This window comes from Limanda limanda, chromosome 2, assembly GCF_963576545.1.
Source record: "Limanda limanda chromosome 2, fLimLim1.1, whole genome shotgun sequence".
In the NCBI taxonomy this organism is placed as follows: Eukaryota; Metazoa; Chordata; class Actinopteri; order Pleuronectiformes; family Pleuronectidae; genus Limanda; species Limanda limanda.
Window position 1 is genome coordinate 21,936,921 of NC_083637.1, and position 15,754 is coordinate 21,952,674.

At 40.5% G+C, this 15,754-nt stretch overlaps 1 protein-coding gene across 1 annotated transcript; it reads left to right on the forward strand.

The window, feature by feature from the left end:
- The first annotated feature begins 1,542 nt into the window (after nt 1–1,542).
- cxcl12b (chemokine (C-X-C motif) ligand 12b (stromal cell-derived factor 1)) lies at nt 1,543–15,157 on the forward strand. Its single transcript, XM_061086653.1, has 4 exons — nt 1,543–1,660; nt 3,957–4,074; nt 9,184–9,267; nt 11,707–15,157. Exons 1-4 carry the CDS (start codon nt 1,594–1,596, stop codon nt 11,744–11,746), a joined length of 309 nt encoding a protein of 102 aa, XP_060942636.1. The 5' UTR covers nt 1,543–1,593; the 3' UTR covers nt 11,747–15,157.
- Nucleotides 15,158–15,754: the final 597 nt, after the last annotated feature.

Here is a 15,754-nt window from a genome sequence, read left to right on the forward strand (position 1 = left end):
GAAAACTGATCATTAGCTTGCAGTTTGGCTGATGTTTCCTTCAGTGGCACTCACCACTGAGTAACTGAAAAATAAAAAATTTGAAATGTAAATTATTTTTGCTTCTATAAAGAGAGAAATCATCTTATATTCATTCATCATTGTATCATTTTCATCTTCACTTATTGTATAATTAATGTAACTGGTACATACAACCTTAAGCATGTATCTGATGCTTTTTCTTAATAATTGTCCGTTTCTGTTTCTTGTTTGTTTCTGCAATGAAGTCATAAATTTGAATGGTGCTACTTTTCAGTTTCGTTATTGATACAGTTCTTTTCACTGATTTGTTGATGTGTGAAAAATCAGTGTTCACTGTTGTTGTATTGACTCTTTACAGACAGTTTCTATTTATAAACTTAAACCTAAGAAAGGAAATGTTTTAATAATCTTTTTTTATATGTCTTCACTTTCGTCATTGTATATGTATTGTACTGTAATATTATATTTTCTCTTAAATTAAAATAGTTTTTTTTATTTTTGCTTTTGAATCTATTGGAAATATTTATTTGAAAGCTGGAGAGAAGTGTGACATTACCCAGTTTATTGATTTTGACAAACATGGCAGCCCGTCAATGAAGCTTCACCTCCACTTGCAGCTTTATGTTAATCATCTTTCACCAACAGTTACATCAGGATCCACAAATGCTCTCATTCTCCCTCAGCACTACGTTTCCTTGCTCCTGTTATTAGTACTATAGTGAAGCCTTCACGGGCCCCTTATGGTTTCATCACAGAGCAGACAATAAAAGTCCGGAGGAGCCCAATAAAGACATGAACCAGGCGTTATGGATGGGAGCCGAGACAGATGACTGGGAGACAGCGAGCAGGAAAAGAGACAGGGACATGCATGCAAGTGGAGGGGGGGGGGGGGTGTGACAGTCTGTATCCCAGTCAACAATAACACAACACTCAGCTGGAATATACAACAATATTAGTGCAACCACAGGAGATCTGGCTCTGGAAATAGTGAGTGATTGGTGGGACGTGGTGGAAGCTGCATGTGTGTGTGTGTGTGTGTGTGTGTGTGTGTGTGTGTGTGTGTGTGTGTGTGTGTGTGTGTGTGTGTGTGTGTGTGTTTCTGGCAGATGGCAAGAGGAGGGGAAGTGATTGAACAGAAATATGCAAAAAGGAGGAAAGTGACAAAAAATTGGAATTAGAGATTAAACTGACAAAAGTATCGTAAATAAAGGAGGCATAAAACTTAGCAGGAAGAGAGAAAATGAAAGAGACCAACTGGAGAGAAATGAGAGTGAAAAAAGAGAAACAGAATTCCACAGACTTTCCTCTTGATTCTCAGCCAACACATTTACAATTGAGGAAGTCTGTACTGACTCGCTGCCGCTCCCCTCCCCTCCCATACTTTCACCTCCTCTCCTGCTGGGACCCCCCTCCCTCCTGAGAAAGTGGGACTCCCTCTCACCCTCCCTCTCCCTCTCTCTCTCCCATCTGAGGCTTTAACACAGCAAAGAGCAGAGCTGCTGGTCACAGTTGTGCCCTGGATTGTAGCTGAGAGAGAGCAGCCCTCCTGCAGCCTGTGAGCCCACCACCACCATGGATGTCAAACTGCTGGCACTGATGGCTCTGCTGGCCGTGGCCACACATACACCAGCCTGCACCGGTGAGTCCAGGGACTGTCGACTGGTTAATACTGGAAGTTGTGACTGTTTCTTTGGTAACTTTTTAACATGGACTTTTTTAGATATAAAGATGTGGAGAGGGTTTTGCTTCATCAATCATTTTGATTATTAATATTGGTTCTATGTATTTATATTAGCTATTAAATAACTGCCTGTATAAGAAAATGAGTCTCACATCATAATGAAGATACTGTCTGGGTTCATGTTTAATTTCTTTTGAGTTGTCAAAGCTTAACTTCTGGCATCGTCGATGGTCTTTTGTCGGTTTTATTCCTCTAGATTTTGGTTGATGATGATGAGCTTCACTTGTTGACGTCTAGATAGAAATCTTTTTTAGTGAGGGGAGATTAGACTTTCATTTTATAATTCATTATTATTTTTGTCTATTAAATGCCTATTGTAGCGCTGTAATGATCGGTGAATTTGTCAAATGAATGCAGCTAATTTTTGATTGACTAGTTGTTCATTAATTGAAAATAACTGACTGACTTTTCAAGGGTTAATTCTTGCTGGTTTTCAAAGATCTCTATCTTCAATCTTTTTTTTCCCATTTATAAATTAAATAAAAAAGAATCAGTACATTTTATGAAAAATAGTCATCGTTCCAACTCTGGATTAATGGTATAGAAGATAAAATAGAATACTGACTAACTGGTTATCTACATTACTACTGCAGTGTTTTATAATATTTAAAAGTTATGTATTTTTCTTATATATTTTTATTTAGTAAATCACGGTCAAATTTGCTATTTAAACTAAAATCCTTCACTTCAGTGAATCCTTCCTTCAGAGTTGTGGTGCAGTCCTGACCCAGCAGTGATCTTCCTGATCTTCCTGTTAACCTGCAGTAAGAAACATGTTAGGGTGTTGGGTGCCCTGCGTTTATTCTCAGCTTGTGGTTTCGGCCCCAGTCAGACCCCCGGCAGCACATTAAAGAGTCGGCTCTAAATGTGTGCATTTGTCTTTTCTCTTTGCTTTCTTTTAATTAGTTTCTAATTAGGGATAAACAATGCGCTGGTGATAGCGCTGGGTGCTCGCTGCCGGCCCTGGTGCTGCGTGCTGCATAATGATCCCTTAGTTTGCATGAGAAAAGAGCCTGAATGGGTGAGAGTCATTAGGGTGATATTACTGAGGATTTAGCCATTTGTGGTGGCACATTTGGTGTTGCATTATAAACATGAATATCAATGGGAATGTACTGAACCTTGAAACAAAAGTCTGTTAGATCCACTTGATTTTGTTGATTTGTGTGTTTATCTGAGCAGGAAATGGGCTCTTGTACAAAGAATGAGTTGTTTGAATTTTCTAAACATCCCCCCCAAAAAAATTCTGCATCTGTTCTGTGTCCCTCTATAATTTCTTGACTCTCAGTGCAGATTTGTCAAAGCTTTTTTCCCCCTTTTCAAACCCAGTCTATTAAGACTCAAGTCCGGGCAATTAGATGGTTTCTTAACTCATTTAAGTTTTTATTGCCGACTCTTTGCTTTCATCCTCAGTACTGACATTTTCACAACCACAATCACTTTTTTCTTTAGGGCAAACAATTACAAAACTACAATAATCGCCTGCATTTTGAAGTTTGTGCATCTGTGGTCCTCTGGGCCCCCGCAAAGCCTCCATGGAGGCGCGGGGTCATTTGTAATCATTTTAAGAATGTACTTGAGGTGATTTCCACTGAGGCTGTTGATGCCGCCTGAGCCGCAGAGGGCCCTTTCATAAAAGAGGACGAATATTGCAAATTGAATGTCGAGGGCCCTTCTCCTTCAGGGAGGCCGCGCTAAATGCTCTGGGAGTGAAAAGCTAAAATTCTGCATGTGTGTGTGTGTGTGTGAGTGGTCAGAAAGCGCTAATCTCTTTTTAATGAACATGTTGGTCCGAGCTGTAGCAGGTAAACCCTTGTGTTCCCATACGATTGAAGACTTGTTACAGTACACTAAACATGTTTTGTCATTTGTCTTCTGAAGGAAGTGATGCTTTTTATTACAAATGAAATGGAGTCAAGGCTACTTTCATTTAGATTTGAATTTTACGTTAATATTTAAATCCTTGTGTGGATCTTAACAATCCCTTCTCTGTGTACGACATTTAAATTAAATATTTAAGCAACATTTCCATCCTCTCCAGTAGCCACCTCATCTGCCACTGGACTGAAAAACACATTCAACCGATTTATTTCAAATCCTGTCGACGCTTGTGCCTTATTCCCTTGTAATCCTATTGAATTTCTCTGCTATAATATATAATGCTAATTTGGGCTTTTCCTTTGTGTGTTTTCAGCAAAGCCCATCAGTCTGGTGGAGCGGTGTTGGTGTCGTTCCACCCTCAACACGGTTCCCCAGCGCTCCATCAAAGAGCTCAAGTTCCTCCACACGCCCAACTGCCCCTTCCAAGTCATGTAAGTAAATAGGTATAAAGTTACTCCACTGAGTAAAGCTTGATGAAACATATTTCCTGAGTGGGTCCTTTAAATGATCCTGTCACCGATGGAACTTGTTGAAGTTCATTCTTAAGGATGTGGGTGAGATTAGGTGAATGTTAATGACTGTGATGTTTAGTGTCAAGCTTCTGGTATCCTGCAGTCTTCTGGCATGTTTCAGACAATGTCTCCCTTTCCATGTGCAGGAGGTTAAAACATCAGCTCCAGCTCAGTGACTATTCATCTTTAGAGGCTTTAAAGTCTTTGTTTGTACTGGACGTTCATGCACTGGAATATAATAGCTGGGTGGTCGTTGACAGGACCATTGTCGGGTCCATGTGCTTATTGAATGAAACATGATGCTCCTTAGATATGTTGCAACCCACGGTGGAGCAACGGGTCAGAATGATCTTATATCTGTTCTTAAGGAGCAGCAATAGTGTTAAGATTATAACGTAAGTCTATCTGTTTTTATTAATTTCGAATTTCAAACCCAAACATCTATATTGTCACGCCAAGAGTAAAAGGTCGATTTAGCAGCATTTCATTGCAGAAAAGCTTTAGGAACACATGTAAGAGCCATTGCACCAAATAATGAGAATTAAAAAGAGGTTACCTGTTACCATATTTATACAGCCAATGAAATACTAAGATGATTAAATCTAAATTAAATGTAAAAAGTGCCATTTTATTCATATATAATATATTATATTTAAATATACACCCATTATACCCCATCCAATGAAAATCCAATTGTTTATATAGTGAATCCTTTAAAAATATATATATATATATATATATGAAAGAAGAAAAAAAGCTATGCACCCAAACATATTCATCCATATATATATATATATATATATATATCAATAAAATATTTAAAATGTGCTGAAAGCAGTGAGCTATTAAAAGTTTCAATCTGCCACTTAGATAAAATCAAAGAAATGGTAAAAAATAGTGAAAGTAATGAAAGGTTCAGACTTTTTTTCACCAGTTCACCATCTTTGATTGTTGAGAGCTGCACAGTTTTATTACATAAGCCCTAATCATTCGGGCTATCGAGCGCAGGCAGAGCGTTTCATTATCCTTATGTATTTATCCTGTCATTTTTCTTTTATCCCCTTTAGTTTTAATTTTCACTGTTATTTGGTGAGTAAAATAAAATCCAAACCTCCATCCAAAGATACATTAATTAAATCCAGTGTCGATTAAAAACGGATGTGTGAAGCATGGTGTTAAAATCTTTCTCTTCCTTCCCGAGTGAGAGGCCTGAGTTTAAAACAACACGATCCACTCAGAGAGGAAAGCAGCGACGGCCCGAGCTCTGGGGGCCATTTATGTTTTGCAAAGGAAGCAATAATTGAGGGTCAAAGCGATTACCTTTGTATGTGTGCTGACCCCCTCGGTGTCCCTTATACACTTTTTCTTTTATTTCCCGACTGCATTGAGAATAATGTCAGTGGTCTGGAACACATTAAGTAAAACTGCCCCATTCATTTGTTCGCTATAGAAAACTTGACGGCAGAAGACTTACAGCCAAAAGGCTACAAGTCTGTGGTGTTTCTACCATAAAAGGGAGGGAGGGACAGCGGGTTGAGTGAGTGGCGAAAGGTCAGTGAGGACATGTGATGCTCCGGCCACGGCCACACACGCTCTCGGACTTCCCTCCGCAAACCGGCCCGGGGAGTCAAGAAGTCATTCAGTCGCAGAGCGCTGCGCCTGTATCTCTACTCAGACAGATGAAACGTCCCACCGTGCACCCTCCTCCTACCCACTCCCCCCGCCCTGCATGCTGTTGGTATTAACTTGCTGTGAAGTAATTACTACCTGCTGCTTGTGGAACTCCGCTCCTCCAATTCCAGCCAAGTCAATTAGGGTTTAGGCTCTCGGTTGGTCATCCAGACAAGCAGACAGATAAACAGGATGGAGGGAGACACATGAAAACAGCGGTGAGCTCCCCGAGTGGATGAGCCGGGGCCATCCCTAATAAAATAAAGCGGAGGGGGAAGACGGGGACATCCCTGGAGGAAAAGCAAACACAGATCCAGTTACTGAGCTGTTTGGCCTCCTGACTCACATGTTGGTTGGAGGGATTTGAGGCCTGATGCTCAGATTGATGCTCCTGAACCACTCTTTTAAGTTGAGGAGCCATTTGCTCATTTGCACGTGTGCGCGCATCTAAATGGGGGTGAGGAATAGGGGAGGTGGCACTTTAAAGGGGCAGCAGAGGTGGTGGGGAGGGGGCACAAATTAAATCAGCCGGCAGTTCGAGGCGGAGAGGAATGTGTTTAATTTGCAGAGTTGTGTGATGGAGCGATGGAGGGCGGAGAAAGAGGAGCAGCGAGGTAATACACCTCGGAGTTGTTAAGTCTCATACACGACCTTTTGCCACCGAGGTGTGAGACCCACATGTTGGGAGGGAGCGAGACCCCGGCCGCCCCCCCGCCCCTCCTGCTCAGCCCAGTGGATCTGAAGCTCAGTGTTTGATGACAGAACAAATCCTCTTCTAAATATTTGGCTCGGTTCTTCATCAACAGGCACACTCTCTGTCACCGCAGAGCTGTAAATCATAAAGAGGGATTAAGCCCTTTTATTTCTCAGCTATTTAACCTTTATTTCACCAGGAAAGTGTCAATGAGATAAACAGAAAAAAGCATGTTTACAAGTGTGTCCTGGACAATAAAAAGGTCAGAGAGACAGATAACACAACAATAAATAGAAATGGAACCAGAGGGACACCTCCATCGAGGCTGATCAATCCCTTAATGAAACCACATTTCACTAAATCCAGTACATTTTATTTGGATTGAACACACTCATAAATATCAGTCCCTTAAACAGGTCAGATTTGTTTCCCCTTAACGTCCAATCCCACAAAAGTAAAAAAAATATATATGGATTTCCCCCCTGGTCCAGATTTAGTGGGTTCTTCCCTGACTCATGCCGCATCCCTCCAAGCAGTTTTTGTGTAATGCTGCTGACTAACAAACAAACAGAACAACCTCTTTGGTGGAAGCAATAAAATCTCTAAAACAACAATTCTTTTGGGTAATTTACTTACTCAGAGACTTTGATTCCTGCAGCGATGTACTTACTTCCACACTCTCATAAAACGCTATTCTCACATCAAGATGGAACGGTTTTTGCTTTAGCTGTTTTACAGTGTCCTAAAATGAATGTGGCAGGAGAAGAAAGGCCTCGGAAAATGACTAAAAATGCACCTTTTGATGTGAGACTTTTCCACCAGTTTGGACCAACAATACCGTTAAATTGGGCCTTTCAAGACGTGTAAACCAAAAACGAGCCTGACCAAACTCTTTTGTCCGCGTCAGGCTACGTGTTGCAAGGTTGCATGTGCAGCGTTGAGACAGTTTTACAAGGGCCATACAGTAGAGTGCGACCTGCGCTGGAAGCCTCCCTCCCAGCTGTGCCTGAGTGGAAACAGAGAGCTGTGATTTTTCACCACCTAGCGGAGGGTGACAGCCTGGTCTGTGCAGTGATCCTCGGCCATCCAGCTGTGACGTGTGGCAGGAGGCTCAGTGGTTTTCCGGAGCTCAGTGGAGGTGTCGCTGAGCTCGGCCTTCATCAGCCTCATCGAACACGTGATCCCGACGTGTTGTGCTCATTTCCACAGTGAGGTCTTCCTTAACGTTAAATAAGGATGGTATTTTTGGATTTCATGTTATGATGGGTTCTAACAAAGAGATCCGTGTTCTCTTCATGGTTGAATAACATTGCAGGTTATCTGATGTTAGATTTGGCAGCAAACTCTTGACGTAAAGGTGACAGGCTGTCAGAGATTCTAATCCCCTGGTATTAACTGGGAAGTGTTGTAAGACGTTGTGGGGTTTTCAGAGATTAAAGTTAAGCATTTGGTGAACTGGGTTTTGAAAAAAAATAAACGATAAATTTAAAGACATATTAGTGTGCAGCATCTTTAGACATTATCTCTTCAACTTTACCATTATTAAATCTCAGATATTTATTGTAATAGTAATTTATTGTATATAATAACATTAATAATACCTTTAAAATCACAGTTAGGTGCTTTAAGAGATTAAAAATGTATAATTGTGCTTTTGGAATTCCCTATAACAGGGATTTTGTGTATCCAAGTTTAATAACTGAAATTTGCCTATATTGTATATTTCTGATCATTAATATAAAAATTATAACCTACAAAGTTTTTTTTGCTAATCTATCTAGTTTGAAAAATGCCAGTATTTTCCATATATTTCTGCACAAGCTCGCTCCAAGTTCTGATATTGCCAATCTGCAACACTTCAATGGCAACAAAGTTCACAATCTGCATCTCACAACAACCATCATTATTCTGTTGTTTAACATCATCAGTTTAATCTGCAGTGCAAATTGCCAAAATTTGACTTAGAAAGGGGGAGAGGTGATAAATGATTGGTCCTGATGGATCACTTCTCCCGGGCCAGTGTTTACAAGTTGATTCATTGAGCCCTGACATAAATCAAAACTGCTGACTCTCTAAAATGTGGGAAATCCATTGAAGTCGTGGATATATCTGTTAGAAGCTCATTTGTCTCATCTACAAAGATACAGTCTCTGCACTGTGCTCCATCAGCAGATGTTCAGCTACAGAGGAAGCCAAGAGGTGATGGTGTTCACACCGGTGTCCAAGTTTGGATCAGACTCAAATACACAGCCTCCTCTCTATCTGTGCTGCCTCTGTATAGCACCACATGTAAGAGTAAAATGTATAAGAGCGGATGTCCATCCAGTGTTGGAGGAAGGATTCAAACATTCTGGGGTGTGAGGCGGGGTCTAATGTTACCTGCCCACTCTGATTGGATCAATGGATCGATTCCCCTCTCGTTATTGACTATCTTCAAAGATATAGTTAAGTAGAGAGTCGAGATATACGCAGTTGAATAAAAGTGAATTGTACCTGATAATGTATCTACCCAAGTAAAGTACAGATACATGAAAAATGCACTGAAGTAGAGAAACAAAGTAAAAATACTTTGTTACATCCCACCACTGCACATTAGGATAGAAAACAGGTTAATCCCATCAAATGAGAGCATGAGTCTAATCTTGGTGTTTTTTTTCCTGCAGTGCCAAACTGAAGAATAACAGGGAAGTCTGCATCAACCCAGAGACCAAGTGGCTGCAGCAGTACCTTAAGAACGCCATCAACAAGTAAGAGAAACCTCCTCTCTGGCTGACAGGCACAGTCATGACATACGGCTCCTCTCTGAGTTTGGAGAACAGCAAAGAAGAAATACACCATGTTTAGAAAACGGCCATTTCTCAGTTTCCTGCCAGCAATTGCTCTCCCAAATCACTGACATGGTTGATGTAAGCAGCTGAGTTATTATCTGTGACATAATTAGCATCGAGTAAGAGCGGAAATAAATCTGCCGCTGGTGTTTCATGGTTCCTTCTTTCTCAAGCGTCTGAGGCTGTAGCAAAAACTTTACTCGAATCTGTGTTCATGAGTTTTAAAATGACTTCCCTTTTTTTGTTGTTGATACCAAAACCTGCTGCGCCCATTCAATTTTAAATGAGCTGCATAGTTAAAAAGTTCGCCCATATATCTGGAGGTGATTATCACCAGGCTGCAAATCTGCTTATTAAAACACCATGAACACTTGAGGTGCACAATGTGAAAACTAACAATAAAGTAATTTCTGAGGAAATATAGGATATTGCTTTTTAAAACAATGTAGCTCATTGAAACTGGCGTGAGGCCCAGCACCAACGTTGCCTGCCAGGAATTAATGTTTTTATACAACTGATTTAGTGGGAAACTCAGGCTGGATTATGTTTGAAGGCAATCAATGGAAGAATGAATGAAGCTTCAAATGTATTAACAGCAGCAGAGTTGACAGGAGCTGGTTGTGGTGCGAGAATAAGTCCGTTTAGGCCCGGTATTAACATCCAGCATTGGTCCCACTTGTGATCAGATCTCAATCCTTGCTCTATATGCAAATAACCACGCATGTCATTCCTGCTCCTGAGACCAAATTGTCTGTGTTTGTGTGTCAGTGAGAGAAGGAGAGATAAAGAGAGAGCAAAGCCACTGAAAGGCGGAGTGATTCAATGTGTAACTTCACGATGAAACTATTTTTTTGAAAAAACATCAACGTGGCAGTCAGTGTTAATATTCCGCTGGTGGTCACAAATAAGCCAATGTATGGTGATTGCAGAAAAGTATTAAAATACTTCGTTTCATTGTGAAACTGTAGTGGCTGTCAGCTGAGTAGGTGGTCCTTCATATGTGGCCCAGGACACCTATGTGGCCCCTTGCATCACAGACCACCGACACATGTGGTCCGAGTGATCTGATCTCAAATGTGTCCTCAATGTGTCTTGGGAGCCTTCACACCCGTACTTACAAGCTGACCATTTGTGATTGGATCACTCAGGATGTTAATACCAGGACTGAACGGGGTCCAAGTGTTAGGGTCCCATCTAAGGAGAAATCGCTTCAAGATCAGGTAATGATCATTGTTTTGTCTGAGGTCACTGGGAACTCGCTGTACCAAGTGCTCGTTAGTGTCCTTAGGTGCTGAGACAAGACTGAATGCAAAGATAAAATACTTATATTCCAACTTTATGACTTCCTCCATTGAACATGTCCTCACACACACAACTGATTTTCTTTTAGCCTTTTTTATGTTTTAAAGGAATTTTTGGGAGTGTGGCTGGTCGCAGAAATGACATTAATATGCTGTTTTGTTGATTTTTGCCAACACACGTGAGGCCTCAACATGTCCATGAGTGCTCTCCTGAGCACCATGTTATATTCACGTGCACATTTTTAACAGGAATCATATTTGCTGCCTGGACTCTGTTCCCCAACAGCAGTTTTATTATTGTAGGAAGTTATATAAGTCACCGTTAGTAAGTAAAAGACATTCAGATCCTTAACTTACACAAAAGTACAAAATACTCAGTTACTGCTGTTAAAGTCCAATTTAAGAAAAGGTATTTGCAGCTAAATATACTCAAAGTGAGAGACAATCAGACCCTGTGACTGACCCAGTATCACAGACATTACATTTTCAATCCTGATCGATCATCAGCAGCATTTTACTGTTGCAGCTGGTTGAGCTATTTAACCTTATTGCTGTCAGTACTTCAGTTAGTCCCCAACCTGTGGGTCAGCAGATACATCTGAGGGGTTGTAACACAATGAACTGGGTAGGCATCTAACCTACTTTGAATTATATCTGAACTTCTTTTTATCTAAAATATTATATAATTTCATACAATCAGAAAGAAATTTATATCAAATTTAAGCTACTCTTTCATAAAAATTCAATGTAAAATGTGATTTGAAAATTTGCAGTGGAGCAAATGTAGTGAAGGTAAAGGTCTAGTATTTTCTTCAGAAGTGTATTCGAGCAGTGTGAAGTCAAATGAAATTGAAAAGTTACTCTCCACCTGGTCGTTCATCAGATTCACCATCCTCTACCGACCTGTGGGTTTTTTATAAGCTCCTCTACCAGCAGGTCATCCACGTGGTTAATTTAAATCATTAATAGGATCATATTTAGAGAAACAATAACGGTTCATTTCAGAAGTGTAGCCGGTTTCACTCATACATTCTCCTCTTTCTGAATCTCTCTCCAGGGTGAAGAAATCCAGAAGACGCAACAACAAGAAGAACTAAACACAAGGGAAGACGTGTGCGTCGCCAGGCCTGTGCCGAACCTGCAGTATAAACCTCCCTGCCACTGCTACGGATGCATGTAAACACGCTGTATGTACCCGTCCACCTCCCTGGACCACTCGCAGACACCAGCACTTCACCGCCAAACCGTGCCGTCCCCATGCAGCACCACCACCGCCCCCTCCGGACGCAGTCACCTCGGACGCTCTGTATCAGCACCGAATGCAGATACACCACGGAATGACGGGATGCATGTTAATGTCAGATATACAGTATGAGTGTGCGTATATGTGTGTGTGTTTGTACGCTGGGCTATTGGCATGAGAGTGTGTGTGTGTGTGTGTGAGAATGGGCTTCACATGAACTAACTGACTGTGTGTGTATTGTATTTTGTAACTTCACACGCCTATAAAGGAACAAACTGAGCTTTCTGTCGCACACGCAAGGTTTTGTGGGTAATGTTACCTTCATGGTCCAAATCTGGTTTGGCAAACAGGAGAAGTGTTTCATTTAGGAAATCCGCCAAGTTTAAACAATCGGTTTTATTTACAACAATACAATTACCTCAACTTTTGACTGGTGAACGTGGCATTACTCCAAGACCAAGGGGTCATGTGGCAGACTGAGACGCTGGGTTTTCCTCCCCCATGTGGCGTCCAATCAGGGCTGGTCGTGCTACCACATGGTCTTGCGTTGTCTTTGAGCTTGCTGCATGAACGAAACAGAGATGGAGCTCAGGCAAACGGTTTATGAAACAAGCACTGATCTTATGGTGCTATATATATATATCCAGTATAGAGGGTCAGAGCCTTTGATATACTGAAAGTGTAGTTCACTGTTTATCTTATGCAAGATTTGAGGCGGGATGCTGTGACTTCAATGTCTTATAGGAAACCTGTCACAGGAAAGTTAAAGCGCTGTTGATGGAGTGAGAAGTGAAAAGGGAAATGGAGAGCTGATGCATAACGAAGGCCATATTGTACCGATTAAGACGACACTTATCAATGCAGCTTTTTTCTAATTAAACGGACATATGAATAAACAAAAGCCAAATATTGATTCATTTAATTATGAATCATGAAGAAACAGGTGAAAGTGTATCTTTCTATTTCATTTATTTCTAGAAACAGGTAGAAGAGCTTCATCCACATTACTAGATTTTGGTTGCAACGATCATTGTCCGCAAGAGGGTTTTGATTCCCGGTCCACACTGACACGCCTGCAAAAGCATATCACGTGACCACTAACAAACACTGGACAAGCGCATCCTGCTCAAGTCCCACTGGACACGGGAATTGTCGCAATTGTCTTCTGCATGTGTATCGTTGTAAAGTGCAGAATTTAACTCCACATCGGCGGTTAGCAAAACAACATGGTCAGCAACACTCACACCAAGGCTGAAGCTGGTTGTTTCCTTCATGTGTTGGGAGCCTGACGAATCAGCCATGGCTACATCGTGACTGAAAAGATCCATTTGGCAAGCGCTTGTGAGTAACTACGTCATTGTTCCCAATCATCTCGGTTTCTGCTCGTCTAACTGAAACGCAGACCTGGAGATTTCAAACTAAATTGAGGCCCGCAGCGTTTCCAAACGAGTGTAGAAGCTTTAAAACTCTGGAGTAGTGTGGACGCCAGGTTTGTCCATAGCAGAGTTGATGCGTTTCCAAACGAAAACGTAGTAATGTGGATGTAGCCTGATCTGAAGACTTTTTTTACACCTTATCAAAGGGGCAGGGGTAAATGCCCTGACAACATTTAATGCCAGTATTTTCGTACCAACACCTGTCCTTGGTAGGAATGAAAAGCTTAATTATCATATAGAACGTAAAGCTGAATGATAAATGTCACAAAGGGAATTCTCACGGTGGCAAAGTAGTGAAAGCTGTTTTTTTTACCATCCTTTCTTATATATATTTGAGCCACTTTATTATCAGATGTGTCTTTTATATGTAATGCTTTTATTTTTATATTGTGTATAATTTTACTAAATGTTTTTTAATGCAATGTAAAGTAGGCAGTTACTACTAAATGAAGGCGATTCCATAAAATGCAAAAACAAAACAAAAACGGCATTAAACTTCATTTTCAAGGTTTCATGCAATATTTCACTGATGTGTAATGGTCTGTTTGCAATATGTTAAACACAGCGTGCAATGCAGTCAAGCTCCAAAGGATACAAATGCCATCTAATAACTTTTTTTAATACAAAGATCAAACAAGATATAAAATATTGTCTTTCTGGTTTTGTTTTCAACCGAATAAAATCTGCTCCGTCCAACACGCAGTGATAGAAAACAAAAGGCAGCTGTTAGTGAGTTACAGGAAGACCATTCAGCTCGGCCGTGCCCCTCCGACACTTGATTCGATTTTTTGCTGCGTTAGTGAGGTTGATGTATGATGTGTCAATAGAGCCACTGAGCCAAAACAGAACAAAACCTTTGAGCTGGAAGCCGAGCGTCCGACATGTGCTTCCAATCTGGACACTCCCAGCGTCCCACTGGCCTTCTTCCAATCTCACTCAACTGCTGCCACTACGCAAAATTAAGACCCAATTTTCCTCCCATAAAAAATTGTGATCGAAGTCCTGATGCGTGTTGTAATGGTCTTTGTTTAGTTTCCTTTGTTTTTTTATGGCCAATATCAACTATTTTTCAGCTGATGGTTCAATGGTCTTACAAGTGTAACTTATTTCCATTCATGCGATGGAAGTTAATGGACGTTGATTTTATATTATTTCACTCATTTGTTGACATGCATTGCCACAGTTACATGTAGAAAAAATATTGAATAGTCATTTCTGTAAAGCTCCACTTTTCTAATATATAATGTGATCATTATCTCAATAACAAGAAGTTACATCATTAAAATTAGTAAACCTTTCATTAATAATTTATGTGAATTAGAAACGACAAGTAATTAGTTGTACTAAACCCACAAGTGTTTTTTTTTTTATAGTTGTGTGGTCCCATTTAACCCCTGCATTGTCAGAGCCACCCTCATCAAACATCCACTGTACACAGCGTTCACTACCATTAAACTACTGTATCAGCCGAACATACAGAAAACTTTACTAACACGCACATTTACCAGCGAATTGAAGTTATATAGAAAATATATGTATGAGTGTACATTTTTGACCAAATGTTCACGACAGTTTTACACGACAAAACATTTTATCGGCATTAGTGTGTTGATTGATGACCAGAGTGGGAGCATGTGTTCTGCTTTGAGAGCCCGAGACAATGTGAAATAACTTCTCCCTCTTTTGAGGCAGCTTCTGACACATATTCTTCATATACCTGAGATGTACTGAGACATTACCCTGTGTATTTTTAGTGATTGTAAACCAAGAGGCAGTGTTTTAGCTTTGATACTCGAGCCCTTTTTCAATAAAGTCATATGAAATAAAAATCTGTTTGTCTTTACTTCTGTCATAGCATTGAGTTGTGTATTTTAACAATTTAAAGATACATTGAGTGATTTTTTTGATAAGTGTTAAATGCAATTCAACATCCAGTGTATGTACAGACGTAAACCCACCTGTGTGACATAGGAGCCCCCACAGTCGTCCACTACACATTTCCAGTAAGAGAAGCACCTACCCTCAGCTTTGTGATTGGATAACTATCGTCCAATCAGAGTCAGATGAACAGAATTGTATTTGTAACTTCAGGGTCACATACAGTGTGGGAACTTTTGAGTGCTCTGTATCTGTACAGTCTTTTTCTCACAATGTAACCACATCTGATATCACGTGTTCACCGACTTCATTCACACTGTCTCATGTCATTATACAAAAACAAACCTCTCTCTACAATAAACATCACTTTGAAGGCTTAAATTCTCATTGACCCCATACAAATCCATAAATGTGGAGACGTGAAAACCAAATGTTAAACTTAAACCAGGTTAAAGATGCTCATATGTAAAGTAAAGCAGTGCAAACTGTCATGAGGAGTTACTTACTCATGATGATGGTAATAGAAACTGGCAGTGCCACACCTCAGA